The following is a 17248-nucleotide window of genomic DNA, read 5'->3' on the forward strand; positions in this document are numbered from 1 at the left end:
TCACTCTGCAAACAGACAGGAAAGCAAACCAAACCAAACAGCAAAGACTTGTCTTGAAGCAAACGTGGCTTCTGGGGGTCACGTGAGCTTAAAACAGAACATATGTTCCTCATACAGTGTTACCTCTGGTTACGAACTTAATTCGTTCTGGAGGTCCGTTCTTAACCTGAAACCGTTCTTAACCTGAGGTACCACTTTAGCTAATGGGGCCTCCCGCTGCCGCTGCACTGCAGCCGCGTGATTTCTGTTCTCATCCTGAAGCAAAGTTCTTAACCCAAGGTACTATTTCTGGGTTAGCGGAGTATGTAACCCAAAGTGTTTGTAGCCCGAGGTGTTTGTAACCTGAGGTACCGCTGTAAAATGATACGTGGGCAAACCCAGATTCTCTAAGCCCTTTATTTATTCACTTCATTACTCTTATTACATTTTGGTCCCACCATTTGTTCATGTTGCTCAGGGCAGTATATTTGGTCATTTCCCCCGCCTCCCTCTTTATTCTCATAACAACCTTGTGGTTAGGTATAGAGAGATTTTATGACAGGCCCAGTGAGCTTCATGGCTGAATGAGGATTTGGGCCTTTGCCTCCACAATCCTTATCTTACACTTTAACTGCTATGACTGCCATTGGCCTGATCCAGCAGGCTCTTCTTATGTTATTAAGGCAGAATTGATTCTCTGATTCATAGGCTTGGAGTTGCTTCACTCAAAATTTCACCTGTTGTTTTATCATAAATTCTGGCACCCCCTTCTTTTTTTTGTTATGGGACAGTATGCTATTATGTGCTGAATTCCAAGGCATTGGCGGTATGTCGCTTGCTGGTGTCCAGTTAAACATCAGGGGAATTAAGTACTTCTGGGCTTGCTCTACTGTGTTCTCTTGCCGAGACTTGTCTCCCTATTATGTAGCCATTCAGCCATTTGCAGATAATTGCTAAGGAGGTGAAATCTTGGCAAAGGGCATTAGACAAGATCCTCGCTGTTGCAAAATGGGCTACCAAATCCTTAAAGTCCAAATAAGGCAGACACATCATTAGAACAAATCAGCTCCTTCGACTACTTAAACACCCTTCTTTGAATGTGTATTTTACATCAGCTGTCTAAAGAAACTTGAGAAAGGCAATAAAGTCTGATCACAGTGATACCAGGATAGTGCCTGGGTCACTTTTATTGTTCCATTTTCTTCAGTTTATTAAAAGGCCATTGGGTTGTTGTGAAGACTTTCTGGAAGTATCTAGGACATCATTCATCTTCACAAAGGCAAGAATCTCTGCATTTCTGTATCTAACCAATATTATGAAATTTTGCAGGTAGCAGAAATTCTACATTACTCATTACAGTTGCTTCCTTGTTGTGATATTCTCCCTGGGACCAACTTTTCTATAATATTCAATTTGCTGACTTCAGAGATTAACAAAAGTTAATACTTAATATAACAGCATTTTTGCTTTGGATTTGCTAATCTGGTATAACATCCTACTGCTTTTGGGGGGAGGGGATGGTATATTTTTAAAAAGAAGAAATGGCAGCAATATATATTGAAAATGATGTCCCATCAGTTCTGTTCTACAAATGCTGGTACCATGATCAATATAAGGAAGAGAATATTTGCTGTATGGCTGAAGACTTCACAGGTTGGACAGGAAGGATGGAATGGATATGAATGATTTTTGCTAGATGCATATTATCTTGCAAACAGAATAAATCAAAGTTTGCACATATTTTTAAATCATTACATTCTGCTTTTCTTCTAAGGAATTCAATGTATGTAGCAAACTGTCTCATACCATTACTCCATCTAGTTCAGTATTGTCTGCATTGAATGGCAGTGGCTCTTTCAGAGAAACATGTTTTTTGTAAGACTTATTTGCCTGGTTACTTGGAGTTACTGTTTATGCACTAGAGGCAACCAGGGAGGTGACCATTTACAAGCTTACAAATGTGTGTGATTCGTATAGGAAGTTTACCGGTCAAACACACATGCTTTTCTATAATATGTTGTCTTAACGTGGTGCACATTTTGTTTGCCCCATTGCTGTTCCTGGTTATGAAGTTTTTTAAATGATACAAAAGCTTACAGATTTTGTTTACCAACTGAGTGTACATTCCATGCGCAGTAATATCTCTTTCAGACTATATTTAACTTTCTGGAAACACTACTGTCTGTTCCCAGGCTTGGTTTCTATCTTTATTGTAACAGCCTGCTACCTAGCCTTGCTATATTTTTGAACTGAGATTTGATTAATCTTTCAACTTCAGCATAGTGATCTTATTTTATCCCTTCACTCTAAACCCCCTTTGGTCGATCCCTGTATTTTTAAAACAGGGAACCCTCTGGTGGGGGCTTAATCAGAGTAACTTCAGTAGAAAGTTGCATCCTACTAAATTGTTAAGATTAGCCATTGATGTTTTATGGAGCTTTGAGCAGAACATCCATTGGACAGCAGATACAGCTATTTTTATTCAGAATGTAGCCTTTCCAAACCACTGTGTGCAATAAGTCTTGTTTAAACATCACAAAAGCTAACAATTTCCATCTGCTTTCCACCTCAATCAGAATCAAATTAAAAGAATGAGAGGTCTGTTTTTCTTGCAATCATTGCTCTTTAGTTCTAAATGCTTGTTGTTGTTTTAATTGTTAACTGTCCTTTTTCTTTCCCTCTGCCTATAGAGTCTTCAAAGCCAACTGAAAAGAAGAGCAAAAAGCCAAAGAGTTCACTCTCTCCTATGCTTGCAACAGAGAGTAAGTTGTTCTGCTTTGTTTCCTTTCGGCTAAATTTGAACAGGTACTTTAGAAAGTAGCTGATTCCGAAGATGATTGTCTTTGTTGTGACTGAAGCTAGGGGCATACAGAAAGAGGGCAGCAGCTTCAATAACGAAAATCTGGTCCTCCATTTACATATTTGTATGGGTGGTTGATGTCACCTCCTGCAGTGATCATGATAAGCCTTCTGCCTAGGTGAATCTTCTTGGTATCATGTTTGTATGATACATAAGCAGCAAGTTTCCCAATTTCTGCATTATATAAACTCATTGTTATGGAGCCACCTGAGCAGAAATTTTAGGCGTACTTGGGTCATCATGAGGGTGGTATTCCTCATACAGTGCATACAAAAGTATCTTAAGTAATAAAAGCCAAGAGGTGGAAAAATGGTTTTAAAAAGGGTGTACCAAGCCAAATCCTTGTGTATTTAGAACTGATTTTTTAAAAATGGAATTGCTTTGTAATTGGTGAGTGCAAAAGCAGTTCGTTGTTCATACTGGATATGTTGTCTCCCAAACTGGCTCAGGTGTTTTGCTTTAAAGATATATATAAAACCCATCCCCAAATTTTGGCATTGTTTCCCCCTTTTCCTCTCCATATTGTCAGATATCCACAAACTGTCTTGTATACCCTTGCTTTTTGGAACATCTGAGTATTATATTTATATCTCACCTTTCTTCTAAGGGACTCAAGGTGACCTACAAGCTCCTCCTCTGCTCTCCTCACAACAACCCTTTGAGGCTGGCTAGGCTGAGAGATAATGACTGGCTCAAGGTCATCCCATAACCTTCATTGCTAAGTAAAATTTTTAACCCTGATCTCCCAGGTCCTAGTCCAGCACTCTAACCACTATACCACACTGGCTCTTTCAGCATGTGAATAGGTCTACTTTGCCCTCTTTTAGGGTAGTTATTTGTAGGTTTCCTCTTAAAGGAATAGCAGGCTGATCATTCACAGCTTTTGGTGGTGAACAGAACACTTCCTCCTTCCTGTTAATAATGGCTGCAGCCCTGGGATTGTTGCCGGGAATCAGAGTTAAAAACTTAAGTTGGTATGAATCAGTCAAAGGTGATGTATTTTAGTTGGAATAACAAGACTAAATCAAACTCTTGAAACAACTCCAGATTCCATGGCTGTGTAAACAAGACCTCTATAGCAACATTCTTTTACCAAATCCAGTTAAGATCAAGGGAAGAGTTTTTATTCAATTTAACATCAAAGGCAAAATAGTAACATTATACCTGTGTCTGAATAATGGAGAGAGAGAGAGAAATCACTGTTAGCTACTGCATATATTCTTAATTCTTGGTGCTATGACTACAACTGCTGCTGTTGAAGGTCTCGTCTCTCCCGCCACCCAATATTTTATTTGAGATTATAACAGAAAGACAGTTAAAGTTCTCTTAGACATCTTGCATTTTGTTGAGAATGGCTGTCCTCTTAGTCACTATTTCACTGTGTAATTGTCAGACTCTGCTGAGAATGAGCAGGGGGTACAATGAAGCTGTCATCCTTTGGCTCCTCAGAAGGAAAAGGGGAATCTCCTAAAATGATTATTAAATTAACAATGTCAATCTATTCTGATGTCACAAAATGAAGAAATATAATATCGGTAAATGAATGACTCGCAAATTCATTTGTGTAAGCCGTAGCCACTTAGATGCTACCATGTTATATATGTTGGTTAAAGCAGAGTTCCGTGCCCAGCGGAAGGATGAGGAGTACGTGCTGCATACTCTTGGTTGCTTTATTTACAGTTCAAAGCAGTTATATTACAGAAAGACATCTTGCCTCTGCCGGAGCAGAAAAGCATCCTCTCTCATCGACAGCTTGGAGAGAAACAACACAGTGAAAAACAGGAAACCAGTGTACGTCACATCCAGTCTCCCTTTCCCGTGAGAAACTCCAACAGTACAGTACAGACTGTGGAATGTAAACACCTGTCTCGTGACAAGCCCTTTCGCTGCACAGTGAAGGAAAACAGAAACCAACATCCTCCCCCTTTCTGTGAACATCACTGGGCAGCGTGTTCGTACAATATCAGTACAAACCCAACTTCTGCACATAGGTACAGTGTTGATCCCTTGATACAATCTTGGATAATACATCAGCAGGAATTTTATTACCTGGCATATAGGACACCGTTACGAGTCCCTTCTGAATACATTCCCTAGCATGCTGCAATTTTAATTGCAAGTGCTTCGTGCTTTGCTTACAACCTTCAGACTTCAGCAAAGCCAAACATGCTTTGTTGTCCTGGTAAACCTGGACTGGACATTTGACAGGAATTTTCATATCTTTGCACAATTGTATCAACCATTCACAATCTTTAAGTGAATAAGACAGTGCATTCAGTTCAGCTTCACAAGTACTTAAGCTAACTGTTGTTTGCTTCTTGCATGACCAATCAAACAGACCCTGATTGTACATGTAGCAAACTCCAGACGTACTTTTCCTGTCTTCAGTGTCACTTCCAAAACTTGCATCTGCAAATATCTCAAGACCACCAGACTTCTGATTGTTAAATCTCAGTCTGTAATGCATAGTGCCTTTCAAATACCGCGCTATGCGTTTCAGAGCTTTCCAATCCTTGACACTAGGATTGTTGACTTGTCTGCTTAGCAAATTACAGCTAACAGCAATGTCTGGTCTTGAACATCTGGCAATGAAGTTTAGCTTGCCTAGCACACTTCTGTACAGTGTAGAGTCAGAAAATGCTTCTCCAGTGTCATCTACCTGATAACCTGTTGTCATCGGTGTGTCTACAGGGTTAGCATCCATCAGGTTTAGTTTGCTTAACACATCAGCAATTTTCCGTGACTGGTGTACTAGAATGTTACCATCTTGATCTCTCTCTATTTCCAGAGATAGGTAGTTGTTTACCTCACCAAGATCTTTCATGTCAAAGTGCTCTTTCAGTTGAGCTAGGGCGTTATTGTACATTGCGACATCTTTCCAAAAGAATAATAAATCATCAACATAAAACAAACAGTACAGTTTCTTTTGCCCCTCCTCTTTGACAAATACACATGGATCAGCTTTCCCTTGCTGAAAACCTAGAGAAAACAATACTTCAGTGAGTTTTGTGTGCCAACACCGTGCACTTTGTTTGAGACCATAAAGGGATTTCTTCAGAGCACAAACAAATCCCTGTTTTACCTGTACGCCATCAGGTGGAAGCATATAAAGTGATTCATCCAGAGATCCGTACAGAAAAGCTGTATTAATATCATGGTGACTAATGTGTAGATTTTCCTCTGCAGCTAGCTTGAGCATAAGCCTAATGCTTTCATACCTCACTGTGGGTGAGTAGGTCTCGTGATAGTCTTCACCTGGTACTTGTGCAAAACCTCTGGCTACCAATCTGGCTTTGTGTCTGACTATCTTGCCATTTTGATCAGTCTTCGCTTTGAAGACCCATTTGCTTCCAAGCAGTTTCATTCCTGGAACTACTGGAACTAGCTCCCATGTTTTGTTCCTTTCCAAGGAATCAAGCTCAGCCTTCATGGCATTTAACCATGGTTCAGCTTCCTTTGAATCCAAACCCTGGATTTCTTGGAAACTTGAAGGTTCAAATACCTTCTTGGAGCTTTTAACAGCTGTTACTGCTATCGTAGCAAATTCATCAGCAAATCTCTTTGGAGGTTTGCCTTTTGTGGCTCTCTGTGACCTACGAATTAGCCTTAAGTCTTCAACACTCTCCTCTTCCTTCTTAGGAGAAAAGCGACCTATTGTGAACAATGGTTCTTCCAATTCTTGATCAGAGCTTTCAGAGGGTCGCATAGAGGCTTTCGCACTCTTGAAATCCTCTGAATCACCCGATTCAGTTTCAGATTCAGACTCAGAACCTTCATCAGTGGGTGTGGGTTGTTGTGGTTGCTTCTGACTATCCTCAGTCTCATCACTGTCATCAGGATAACATTGGAAAATTCCCACATTCTCCCCCCACTTTGCATTGTATTCAACACTTCTCGTGAGCTTAATTGTCTTAGAGTCAGTCATCATTATTCTGTAAGACCCTTTCTGATAACCTAGAAAGATACCATGCAATCCACGCTTGTCTAACTTTGAATTTTGTGGTGAATGAACCCACATGTCAGAACCAAAAATTTTCATGTGTTTGATGTATGGCTTCTTGCCAAACATCTTCTCATAGGGGGTACAACCAATCGCTGAAGATAACCTGCGATTGTAACTGTAAACAAAACACGAGAGAGATTCGGCCCAATAACTCTCTGGAAGATTGGCATCATGCAGCAAGGTTTTTAACCCTTGAAGCAATGTCTGATTTGCCCGTTCCGCAAGTCCATTCTGCCATGGCGAGCGAGGACTAGACAAATCGTGTTGAATTCCTTTCTCAGTCAGAAAAGCTTCAAACTGCTGAGAAGTGAATTCTCCCCCGCGATCACTGAAAAGAGTCTTTATCTTCTTACCATGCACATTTTCCAACCAAGCACAGAATTCCTTGAACCTAGGAAAAGCCTCTGATTTCTGCTTGAGATTGTACACAAAAATATATCTAGAAAATGCGTCAATGAGAACCATGAAGTACCTATTTCCACCCAAAGAGGGCGCTAGTGGTCCAACCAAATCAGCATGAATAATCTGGTATGGTTCCGTAGCTTGCCTACTAGACACCTTACCTTTCGCAGCCATTTTCACCTTGTTTGCTGCGCATGCTTTGCACTTCATGTGGTACCTGCAGGGTCTAATAGTCATACCTTCAACCAAGGCAGGCATTTTAGATACTGCCTCAAAATGCAAATGACCAAATTTTCGATGAAAATCATGAATACATCCTGCATGCAAACTTTTGTTAGAACCTGCAATGCAACAAGTGTCATCCTGCACAACATCATCATAATACAAAACAAACAAACGATCAACATATTCAGCATGCAATTCATAGTCATTTTTCTTTGTTATGATGCACTTCTTGTTCTTGAAGGAAACGTCAATGTTCCGCTCATTCAGTTGTCCAACGCTGAGCAGATTATGTTTGGCGTCTGGCACGTAAAGGACATTCTGTATCGATAAGTCCAAACTGTGAAGAACAACAGTTCCGTAGCCTTTACTGGAAATAGTGTGGTCATCCGCCTGGTGAATCGCACCTTCCTGCGGTGTAAAAGACACAAAAAGTCTCTTATCGTTGCACATGTGGTGGGTCGCCGCCGAATCAACAACGAAGAAAGATCTAGACGTCTTCTGGACCTCTGCAACCTTTGGAGTGAAGCGTGAAACCATAGCCTTGTGCTGCGTTGTCCTAGACACCGGACCTTTGCCTTTGCCTCGGCCTTTTCCACGCGATGAGCTTTCGCTGCGCTGCTCTGTCTTGGCCCTGGGATATCTGCATTCCCTCTTCATATGGCCTAGACGTCCACACGAGTAGCATTTCACTGCCTTCAAAGCTTTGGCGCCATCTGGTGGTTCCACTGCACTATGGGATGACGTCTGTGAAGACTCCCCCTTGCCCATGCAGCTAGCACCCCGGCGATCTGCTTCATTTAACACCACGGCAGTAACAAAGTCCACTGTTAGCTGAGCTGTTGGCTGCACAGCAATCTGGGTTGCAACAGACTCCCAACCTGAACCCAAAGATTGTAGTATCATGAAAGAATACACAGCCTCTGGAAAGTTGAGTCCTCTCTGTTGCAGCTCATGTCTCAGATTTTGCATCTCCATCAGATGTAAACGCACATCTCCACCTTCAGCAAGAGCCATATTATGCAGCTTGTTAAAGTAAAACATAGTAGATCCAGCTTCTGTCCTTAAGTGAGCCTCTCTCAAAGAATCCCAAATTTCTCTGGCTGAGGTCTTATCACGCAATAGACAGAGCTCTTCTGGGGATACTATCAATGTAAGTGTTCCCCGTGCTTTGGAATCCTTAACTTTCCATGCATCTGTAACTGGAGCTGGGGGGGTTTCTGTAATGACCTCAAACAAACCCTCTTTCCGCAGAATTGCCTCTGCATACAAAACCCAGTCGGCATAATTCTTCTTGTTGAGCTTAGGAATCCCACAAGCATCCTGAAGGGCCATCATGACTCTGGCATTAGCCTTCAGCGTCATATATGCTGCTTTAAATCTTGCTGCGTCACTTGAGCCTGGGAGCCATTTTCCTATTCCCGGCAAAACGGCTTTAAAAGTTCAAAGTCCAGCCATAAAGCCATTAACTAGAAGCTGGCAGGCTGCCCGGAGCAGTAGCAACATACCTCATCAATCATGTTTATGCGCAGAGCAGATTCCAATCCGATCTGTCCCTCTGCATTCCGATCCTTTGCCGGCACTCCGATTCGACTTCTGGGCCCATAACCACGTGTTGGTTAAAGCAGAGTTCCGTGCCCAGCGGAAGGATGAGGAGTACGTGCTGCATACTCTTGGTTGCTTTATTTACAGTTCAAAGCAGTTATATTACAGAAAGACATCTTGCCTCTGCCGGAGCAGAAAAGCATCCTCTCTCATCGACAGCTTGGAGAGAAACAACACAGTGAAAAACAGGAAACCAGTGTACGTCACATCCAGTCTCCCTTTCCCGTGAGAAACTCCAACAGTACAGTACAGACTGTGGAATGTAAACACCTGTCTCGTGACAAGCCCTTTCGCTGCACAGTGAAGGAAAACAGAAACCAACAATATAAAGGTTACCTTTTGCTAGAAAGTGCAGTACAATGCTCAGATGTGGCTGGATTATTATAATAAAGAATGCACAATGTAGAGAAAGGTAGTCTTGACATTTGTAGATTTGAATGCTCCATGGGTAGCCAGTAATCTAGTCAGGAGAATCAATGGTGCTTGGTGCATATTTGATACTGAAATAGTTGAATTTCACCATTCAAAAGTAAATCTCACCTTTTCCCCATTGCTGCCTTCTCTACCCCACCCCAATCTAGTCTCTGAGGGGGTATTTTTCAGAACATCCAAAGAATCTGGAATCCTTTTGCACACAGACAACAGAGCAGCTTAGTGTAGGAATGGTGTTTGTCAGGAGAGGTCTTTACAAAATCCCCTCACAGGTTCAGCGAGTGCAGGATAGGAACAATGGAGTCATGCCTGCTGGACAGCCTCTCCATTTCTGAGGCACCTGCTGGCCATGACCCCTGGCAGCCAAGCATTTGGCATTGGTGAGAAAAGGGCCATACATATATACAGCTCCTTCACCTGTTCATGAACTCTGACTAGTCAGGGTTCCCAAATGGATGGTGCACCTTATATATGTGCAGTTTATATGCTATATGCAGTGATGGCTGGTGCCCCTTGGGACTGTTAGGGCAGAAATCTGAGATGTCAGTAGTAGGTGGAGCCAGAGCCAATGCTAAGCAGAGCCAACTAATTCTAGTTTTGTCCCCATCTTTCCTGTTGGACCACGCCATGGAATGGTTGTAAGAAAGAAAGCAGGCATGTGGGGGCTGGCTGAGGGCAGACTGAGGTTGGTGGGGCAGTGCCCTAATGGATCAGACTTCACTGCTTATATGCGTATTTGGGCCGCTTTCTCACTAAAGCCACAAGTATAGCTATCTAAGTCAATCTTGCATCACTAAGGGGTTGAGTCCTTCAGAAGTTCTAGCTACCATCCATGGAAATTAAAATATAGGGACAATGTTAGATCATAGACTCATAGAATCTTAGAGCTGGAAGGGACCCAAGGATCATCTAGTCCAACCCCCCCCACAATGTAGCTATTAATCTTTTAATTAAATTAACCTTGATGTAAATTATTGCTACTCAAGTCTACTTATTGTCATCTTGTTCTACTCTTATGGTGTTTGTGTTGGCTTTGTGACGACTAATGGGAAGAACTGTTCTAAGTAAGAACGGCCAGGGTAACCAATTTTATGGGTGTTCATATTTGAACTGAAATAAACAGTATTAAATTGTTACTCTTTAGGTTTATATGTGATGAAGAATTTTACACTGAGATGGATTCAATAATGTTTATGCCATCTCACTACTAAAAACTCAGAAGTTATGTCTTCCTTTGATTGGTATAAACATAAAACCTCATTTTGCAGCCTGCTTTCTCCATATTTTTTCATACAGTCCATGTTCTTGTATGAAAGGTTCTTTACGATTCTCTCACCAAAAACCAGATAAAGGCAGTAAAGGTTTATTCAAACATTAATATTCAGCATAGAGCTGAGCAGGTATAAGGCACTGGGAGAGCAAAGGTGTTTAATAAGTCTCCCTCAGCCACACTGCTTCTGAATCGCTGCACTACAGCAAGTTTCAGAGAAAATAACCCTTAAGACTCCAGTGTGGTGTAGTGGTTAAGAGCGGTGGATTCGTTATCTGGTGTACCGGGTTCACTTCCCCGCTCCTCCACATGCAGCTGCTGGGTGACCTTGGGCTAGTCACACTTCTTTGAAGTCTCAGCCCCACTCACCTCACAGAGTGTTTGTTGTGGGGGAGGAAGGGAAAGGAGAATGTTAGCCGCTTTGAGACTCCTTCAGGTAGTGATAAAGCGGGATATCAAATCCAAACTCTTCTTCTTCTTCCAAGTAACTGTGTAGTCCACCCTACCCCAACCTGGTGTCCTCTTGATCTTTTAGACTACAACTTCCATCAGCCCCAGCTACCATGGCCAATGGTCAAGGATGATGGGAGTTGTGATACAAAACATTATTATTATTAACAGTAATTAAAAAAAAAATTGAATTGCCTTTTACATATGTTTCCAGGTGATTTACAAACACTATAAAAAAGCTGCAACTGTTTTTTTTTTTAAAAAAAAAACCAGTAAGAAAACAATTGAAGATGGGTTTTAAAATAATACAAAATGAACACCTTGGCAAAGACCTTTTCATTTCGCTGTCAAAACAAAAGTGTCTTCAATTTCCAGGAAGTACAGGCAGTGGGTGCCTGCTGCCATATCTCAACAGGGACAGCCGCCCTGCTGTGAGTTACTACAGAGTGGGCTTCTGGAGAATGCCAGGTTGGAAAATGCTGGTGTTGTGTGAACTAGCCTGCAGGATGCCACTCAGGGGAGCTTTCAAGTCTTGGAAGTGAGCAAGACTGCTACACAGTCCCTAAACTTGTATAACCTGTCCTCAGGAAGATGGGCTGTACAAATGTTTAGGCAGTTCCTTTTATAGACTTTCTGTAAGTCCTCTTATCTCCAGCCCAGCCCATAGGACTCTTAAGCAGATGCAGGGATAACATAGGAAAGTTATCAGTGACATAAGCTTACTGTGGGAGAGAGCTTACAGCAACTAAACAAACTGTGCCTCAGATTTATCTCAGTTTTGTAAGGGTGACTTTCTAGACTTTGCTGATCTAGACTTACTCCTGATCAGGGAGTAAGCCAGGGGTAGGCAACCTAAGGCCCGGGGGCCGGATGCTGCCCAGTTGCCTTCTCAATCTGGCCCACTGACAGTCCTGGAATCAGCATGTTTTTACATGAGTAGAATATGTCCTTTTATTTAAAATGCATCTCTGGGTTATTTGTGGGGCATAGGAATTCTTTCATTACCCCCCCCCCCTAAAAAAATATATAGTCCGACCCACCACATGATCTGAGGGATGTTGGATCAGCCCCCTGCTGAAAAATGTTGCTGATGCCTGGAGTAAACAAATGATCCCTGAGGAAAATGCCATCTATAGCCCAAAGACTGCATAGTTCCCTGAAGTCTTATTTAAAAAAACAGTCTTTTGGGATTTTTGTCCATCTCTGAGTGAGTAATGATTAGGCTACTTTGCAGAATTTGTGAGCACCTTGACCTGGACTCAGAAATGAACTGGCAACCAGTGCAGCTGTTTTCAAACATGAGTTACATGAGATCTAAATGGAACTTTAGCCAGTAATCTGACCATTGCCTTTTGGACCAACTGAAGTTTCTGAGTTGCCTTCAAGGGCATATTGCAGTGACTCAGTCTGGAAGTTACTAGAGCATAGAGTACTATGGCCAAGTCATTTCTGTCCAAAAGGGGGAGTAGCTGGCAAACAAATCATAGATGGGAAAAGGTACTCCTAGCCACCAAGCCCACCTTAGCCTCTAGTAGCACGGATGAGTCCAGGAACACCCCCAAGGTATGGACCTACTCCATCCAAGGGAGCACAACTCCATCCAGGACAGACCACCTTCTGGACACGAGGACTTGGAACACATAACAGCTATGTCTTTTCAGAATTTATCCTCAATTTATTGGTTCTCCCAGCAGCTGTCTAACTCCTCAATTGTGTCTCCCAATTCATTTTAGGGCATATATTTTTAAAAAATCTTAAGTCCCAGAGGATGCACTCCCCTTTTTGTGTTCTGGGGGGGAATTATCCCCCAAACAGTTGGGGAATTATCCCAACTGTTTAAAACAGTTCACTGTGTAATGTTATTTCTTTTTTTCTGTCTGTCTTCCAGCAATCAAAAGAATGGTGCTTGGGGGTATCTCATATCCTTAAGTTAATAAATCTTCATGCTGACTACTGCATAAAATCTGTCCGATTTTATTTCAAACAAAAGTATTGGCTAGGTTATTCTGTGCTCCTGCAGAGAGTTGTTAATATACATCACCACTGACACTGTCCAGAACAAAACCTAGGGAAATCTCCATTGTTATTTCTTAGACCTGATATCCTGGCTAGTGCTGAACTGAATAATTCAAGCTAGCAAGTCTCTGTACTTTCGGTGAGTAGGGCAAATGCAAGATTAATCTTTGGGTGGGCTTGAAATAGTGACCTTGGGCCAGTTACTGTCTCTTAGCTCAACCTACCGCACAGGACTGTTGTGGGGATTAAATGAGGAGGAGAACCATGTAAGCCACCTTGAGCTCCATGAAGAAAAAGGAGGGATATAAATGCAATCAATCAATAGAAGAGCTTTTTGGTGTGTGTTTTTAATGAGCGGGGGGACGGGGGACGACGACTTTGGGACAGGCTTAATTAGTGCATTAGCTTCCCTCTGCATCTCAGTGATATTTCCTGTGAAACTTGAGAGAGAATCCACTATAGGACTGCATCCCAAACACTGTCAAAAGAGAGACCATCAGGTTGTTAAGGCATATCCAACCAGCTGCTTGAAGCAGCGGCAAAGCTTTTATTTAAAAACAAAAAACAGCCAATTAATCATTAAAGGTAAGCCTGCCCAATCCAAATATCCTTTTGTGTTGCCTGCCCCCTAAACTTGCTGATATCCCCTCCCCGCTTTCAAGAGGAGAAATGGTGAAACTGGTAGTGGGGTAGAGCTTGAGTCCCAGCAATGTTCCATTGTTCTTGAATTATTAGACAGATGTTTGCAGTGCCAGTGTACAAGGATGTCATCAGTGTGAACATGTCTAAAGTTCCTCATTTTCACAAGCTCCACAATGGAATATATATATATAAAGCACTTACTTTAGCTGGGCGGGATTAGCTCTCAGTAGCCAGAATGATCAAAGCCCTATTCTGTTGCTTGCCCTTCAGAAACAAAGCAAAATCTTGCCCAGGTGGAGGAGTGGGGTTTACAGGTGCCATTTTAGGCAAATGTCTTTGGATGGCTCATATGCAACCTAATCTCAAAAATGTTTTGATTTAATTTCCATTTCCTATTTCTTAGGGATAGAACCAGCAGTTCTTCCAAGCTCCAATTATAAAAGCATTAAACATGTCTGCTGCCATAGTTGATAGCCAACATGCTGCCTCTGACCACTTCCTATTGGGGACAGGGCTTAGAGGTGTGTGGCCAATCACTTTTTATTAATGGAGTCTTCAGCACAGCATCACCACTTTCTCCCAGAGTTCTAGAACCTGCTGCTTCCCACACTTGCCTTTTCCCAGCTCAGCATCAGTACGTTTAAGAGAATGGCAGCAAAAGTTCCATCGTTGCTCTTTCTTTTTTATTCCCTTAGCCTGCAACTTTATACTCTGTAATAAGATATAGTTGCTATAAAAATGTAGAAATAAAGTAACAGCTTCAAGTAGGATCACCACCACCCCTCGCATGAAAACAAAATGCCACTGTGTTCATGCTCCTAGACATTTAAAACAAGTTTTCCATATTTGAAAAGTCATTGGAGTGGAATGGTGGTATTGTTGTTGTAACTTCAGAGAATGAACATGTGCAACATGAGGAAATGACGTTTTAAGGCTGAGATCTTGCTTTCTAGGCCCTGCACTTATTGTGACAATTTGTGCTTCTTGATAATTATGTAGATAGTGACAGGCAAATTACACTGCAGAGAACTGTAATGCAGAAATGGAGTTTGCTGTCACATTTGTCCCAGAGAACAAAATATAGAGTATGTTCCACTATTCAGAGAGCTTGTGAAATTTCCACTTTGAATAAGATTTCTCACAGACCCAGGAAAATTCAGAGAAGTGATTTAAACAGAATATGGTTTTAATAAACAACTTCAGTATCAACAAGTACTTAGAGTGAGACCTAGCATGACCAAGTCTTTTGTTGGGGGAGGGGTGAACCTGAGTTGGAACTGCTCCGGATTCTGGTATGTTGGAACTGCTAGAAGAAACATGGAACAGACTTCTATCTAAACTGTGTCCAATGCTGCACAGAACTTGGGCAAATCAATAGTGTGAGAACTCATTTTACAAATAATCTTCAAAGTGGGGAAAATAACACTTCTCAAGTGTTGGTCCCTCTGTCTGAATTAGTTCTACAGTGGTTTGTCCATTTTATTTTTTATGGGTTAGATCATTGGTGGGAGACTTCTGGCCTGTGGGCCAAATTAGGCCCACTGGCTTCCTAGTTTGACCCAAAGAACACATATGATGTCAGGCAGAAAAGTGCACACCAAGCTCATTCATGGTCATTCATTTCCAGCTGCTGGGGAAATGGTGTGCTCTTTGAATTACAGCTAGAAAGGCAGGATCTCTTTTGAACTCAAGCTGGGGCTTCAAAAGAGGAAAGGAAAGCTGAGAGCACACTTAGAATGTGTTCCAGCTTCTTGCTTTGAAGTAGAATCATTTGATGCCATGTGATTGACAGGTGGGCCACCCCACCCACCTGTCAAAGCAGCCTATAGAGGGTGGGGGAATTTTGGATCTGCCTTGCCAGTTAGATTAAACCTGAAGGTCTCAGTGACACTTGGAAGTTGATAAAATAGAAAATATTTCCTCTTACCCACCACGTTTTGCATCATAACTGAACCAGGTTGCTTTTCCTCAAATAAAAATTATTGTGATTGGACTTCCTATCCAGTTTCAGGGGGAGTGTACAGGAAAATTTCTTTCTTTCTTTCTTTCTTTCTTTCTTTCTTTCTTTCTTTTAGATAAACAGCACCTGGTCTAGAATTCCTTGAAGCTATTTTCATTGAGAGATGAGCATCAGTGTGGCAAACACCACATTTTAAGGCATTTTGAACATATGCCTGGCTTATTTGGTTACTTGAAACAAAGAAAAAGGGTCAAACACTGTTGAGATAGTGGGGATGATAGCCCAACAACATCTGGAGCACCAGGGGTTTTCCATCCTTGCTCTAAACCAGTAAGGAAAATGTTCTGGTTGAGCATGCCATTCCTCCTTGGCAAGTATTTAAGTTTATGCCAGGTATGTTACTTGAATCTCCGCCAGCTTATTATGCTTTAGAGTTTATGCCATCCTGACAAGCTGTGACTGAGTTAATACTGGCAAAGAGCAGGATTTTCCATGAGGGCTTTGTTTACATTGCATTCTGCATAGTTATCTGGGGACAGGCAGAAGAGAAGGGTGGTTGTTATTGATCGCCACATATAGAAGTTGATCATGACATCTTATCTCTGTGTTACACAACCCACATGGCACGGTGAAAATTGCCTTTTATTTCCCCCCACTCCTGAAATGTTCTATTCTTGCCTGAAAATGTACAAACTATGCTGAATTGCCCATGTCCTCTCAGTGAAGGTCAGCCTAGAGATCCTTCTAAAATGTGTTGTGGTTTTCTTTCAGCAGCAGGCATTCCTCAAACATGGTTAACCCATTTTAATCAGATTAGATGTTTTGCTTTGCATCTAGTTCTTTATATAGGCAGGAATTACTTCATACAATCTTATTTCCCTTTTCTTTCCATTCTATTGCTGCACTGTTAATATGGGCCTAAAGTTCCTCTTAGAATTATCAGTCCATGCACTTGGTATCTTCTCCCCAACCAATACCCCCTCTCTTTTTTATATAGTTCATGCTTATGAAGCATATGATAACAATAGGATTCACACCTTTTCCCAAGAAGATAGTAGAGGAATCGAAGGTCAATGAGCAAAGCAACTTTAGATCCACATGCCCAAAAGCTGAGGATTACTAAGAGTGGGAGCAGATTGTTTATGGCAGAGTTTTCTCGTATTAGTCCAGTATTCCCCACCATTTTGAACTTCACACGGTGCCCCAGAGCTCCTAAAAGCATTGTTCTTGGTTGCAGTGGAAAATTAAAAATGGTGTGTGATTCTTAGACACAGTTGCTTAAGAACACAGGGAACTGCCTTATATGGAGTCCATCCCGCTCTGTATTTTCTACAATTACTGGCAGCAGCTCTTCCTTAACTGGAGATGCTGGTGATTGAACCTGGGCCATTCTTCATGCAAAGCAAG

At 41.8% G+C, this 17248-nt stretch overlaps 1 protein-coding gene across 16 annotated transcripts in view; it reads left to right on the forward strand.

Annotated features, from left to right (window-relative positions):
* Nucleotides 1-17248, forward strand: part of MYLK (myosin light chain kinase) — a 191623-nt gene that overhangs the window by 134567 nt on the left and 39808 nt on the right. For all 16 annotated transcript variants that reach the window (XM_083404939.1, XM_083404944.1, XM_083404931.1 and 13 more), the window contains one exon: nucleotides 2670-2741. In XM_083404939.1, the coding sequence (XP_083261065.1) occupies nucleotides 2670-2741 (72 nt within the window). The remainder of the gene's footprint in view (nucleotides 1-2669; nucleotides 2742-17248) is intronic.

Source organism: Podarcis tiliguerta, assembly GCF_965153285.1.
Source record: "Podarcis tiliguerta genome assembly, chromosome: 1".
Lineage (NCBI taxonomy): Eukaryota > Metazoa > Chordata > Lepidosauria > Squamata > Lacertidae > Podarcis > Podarcis tiliguerta.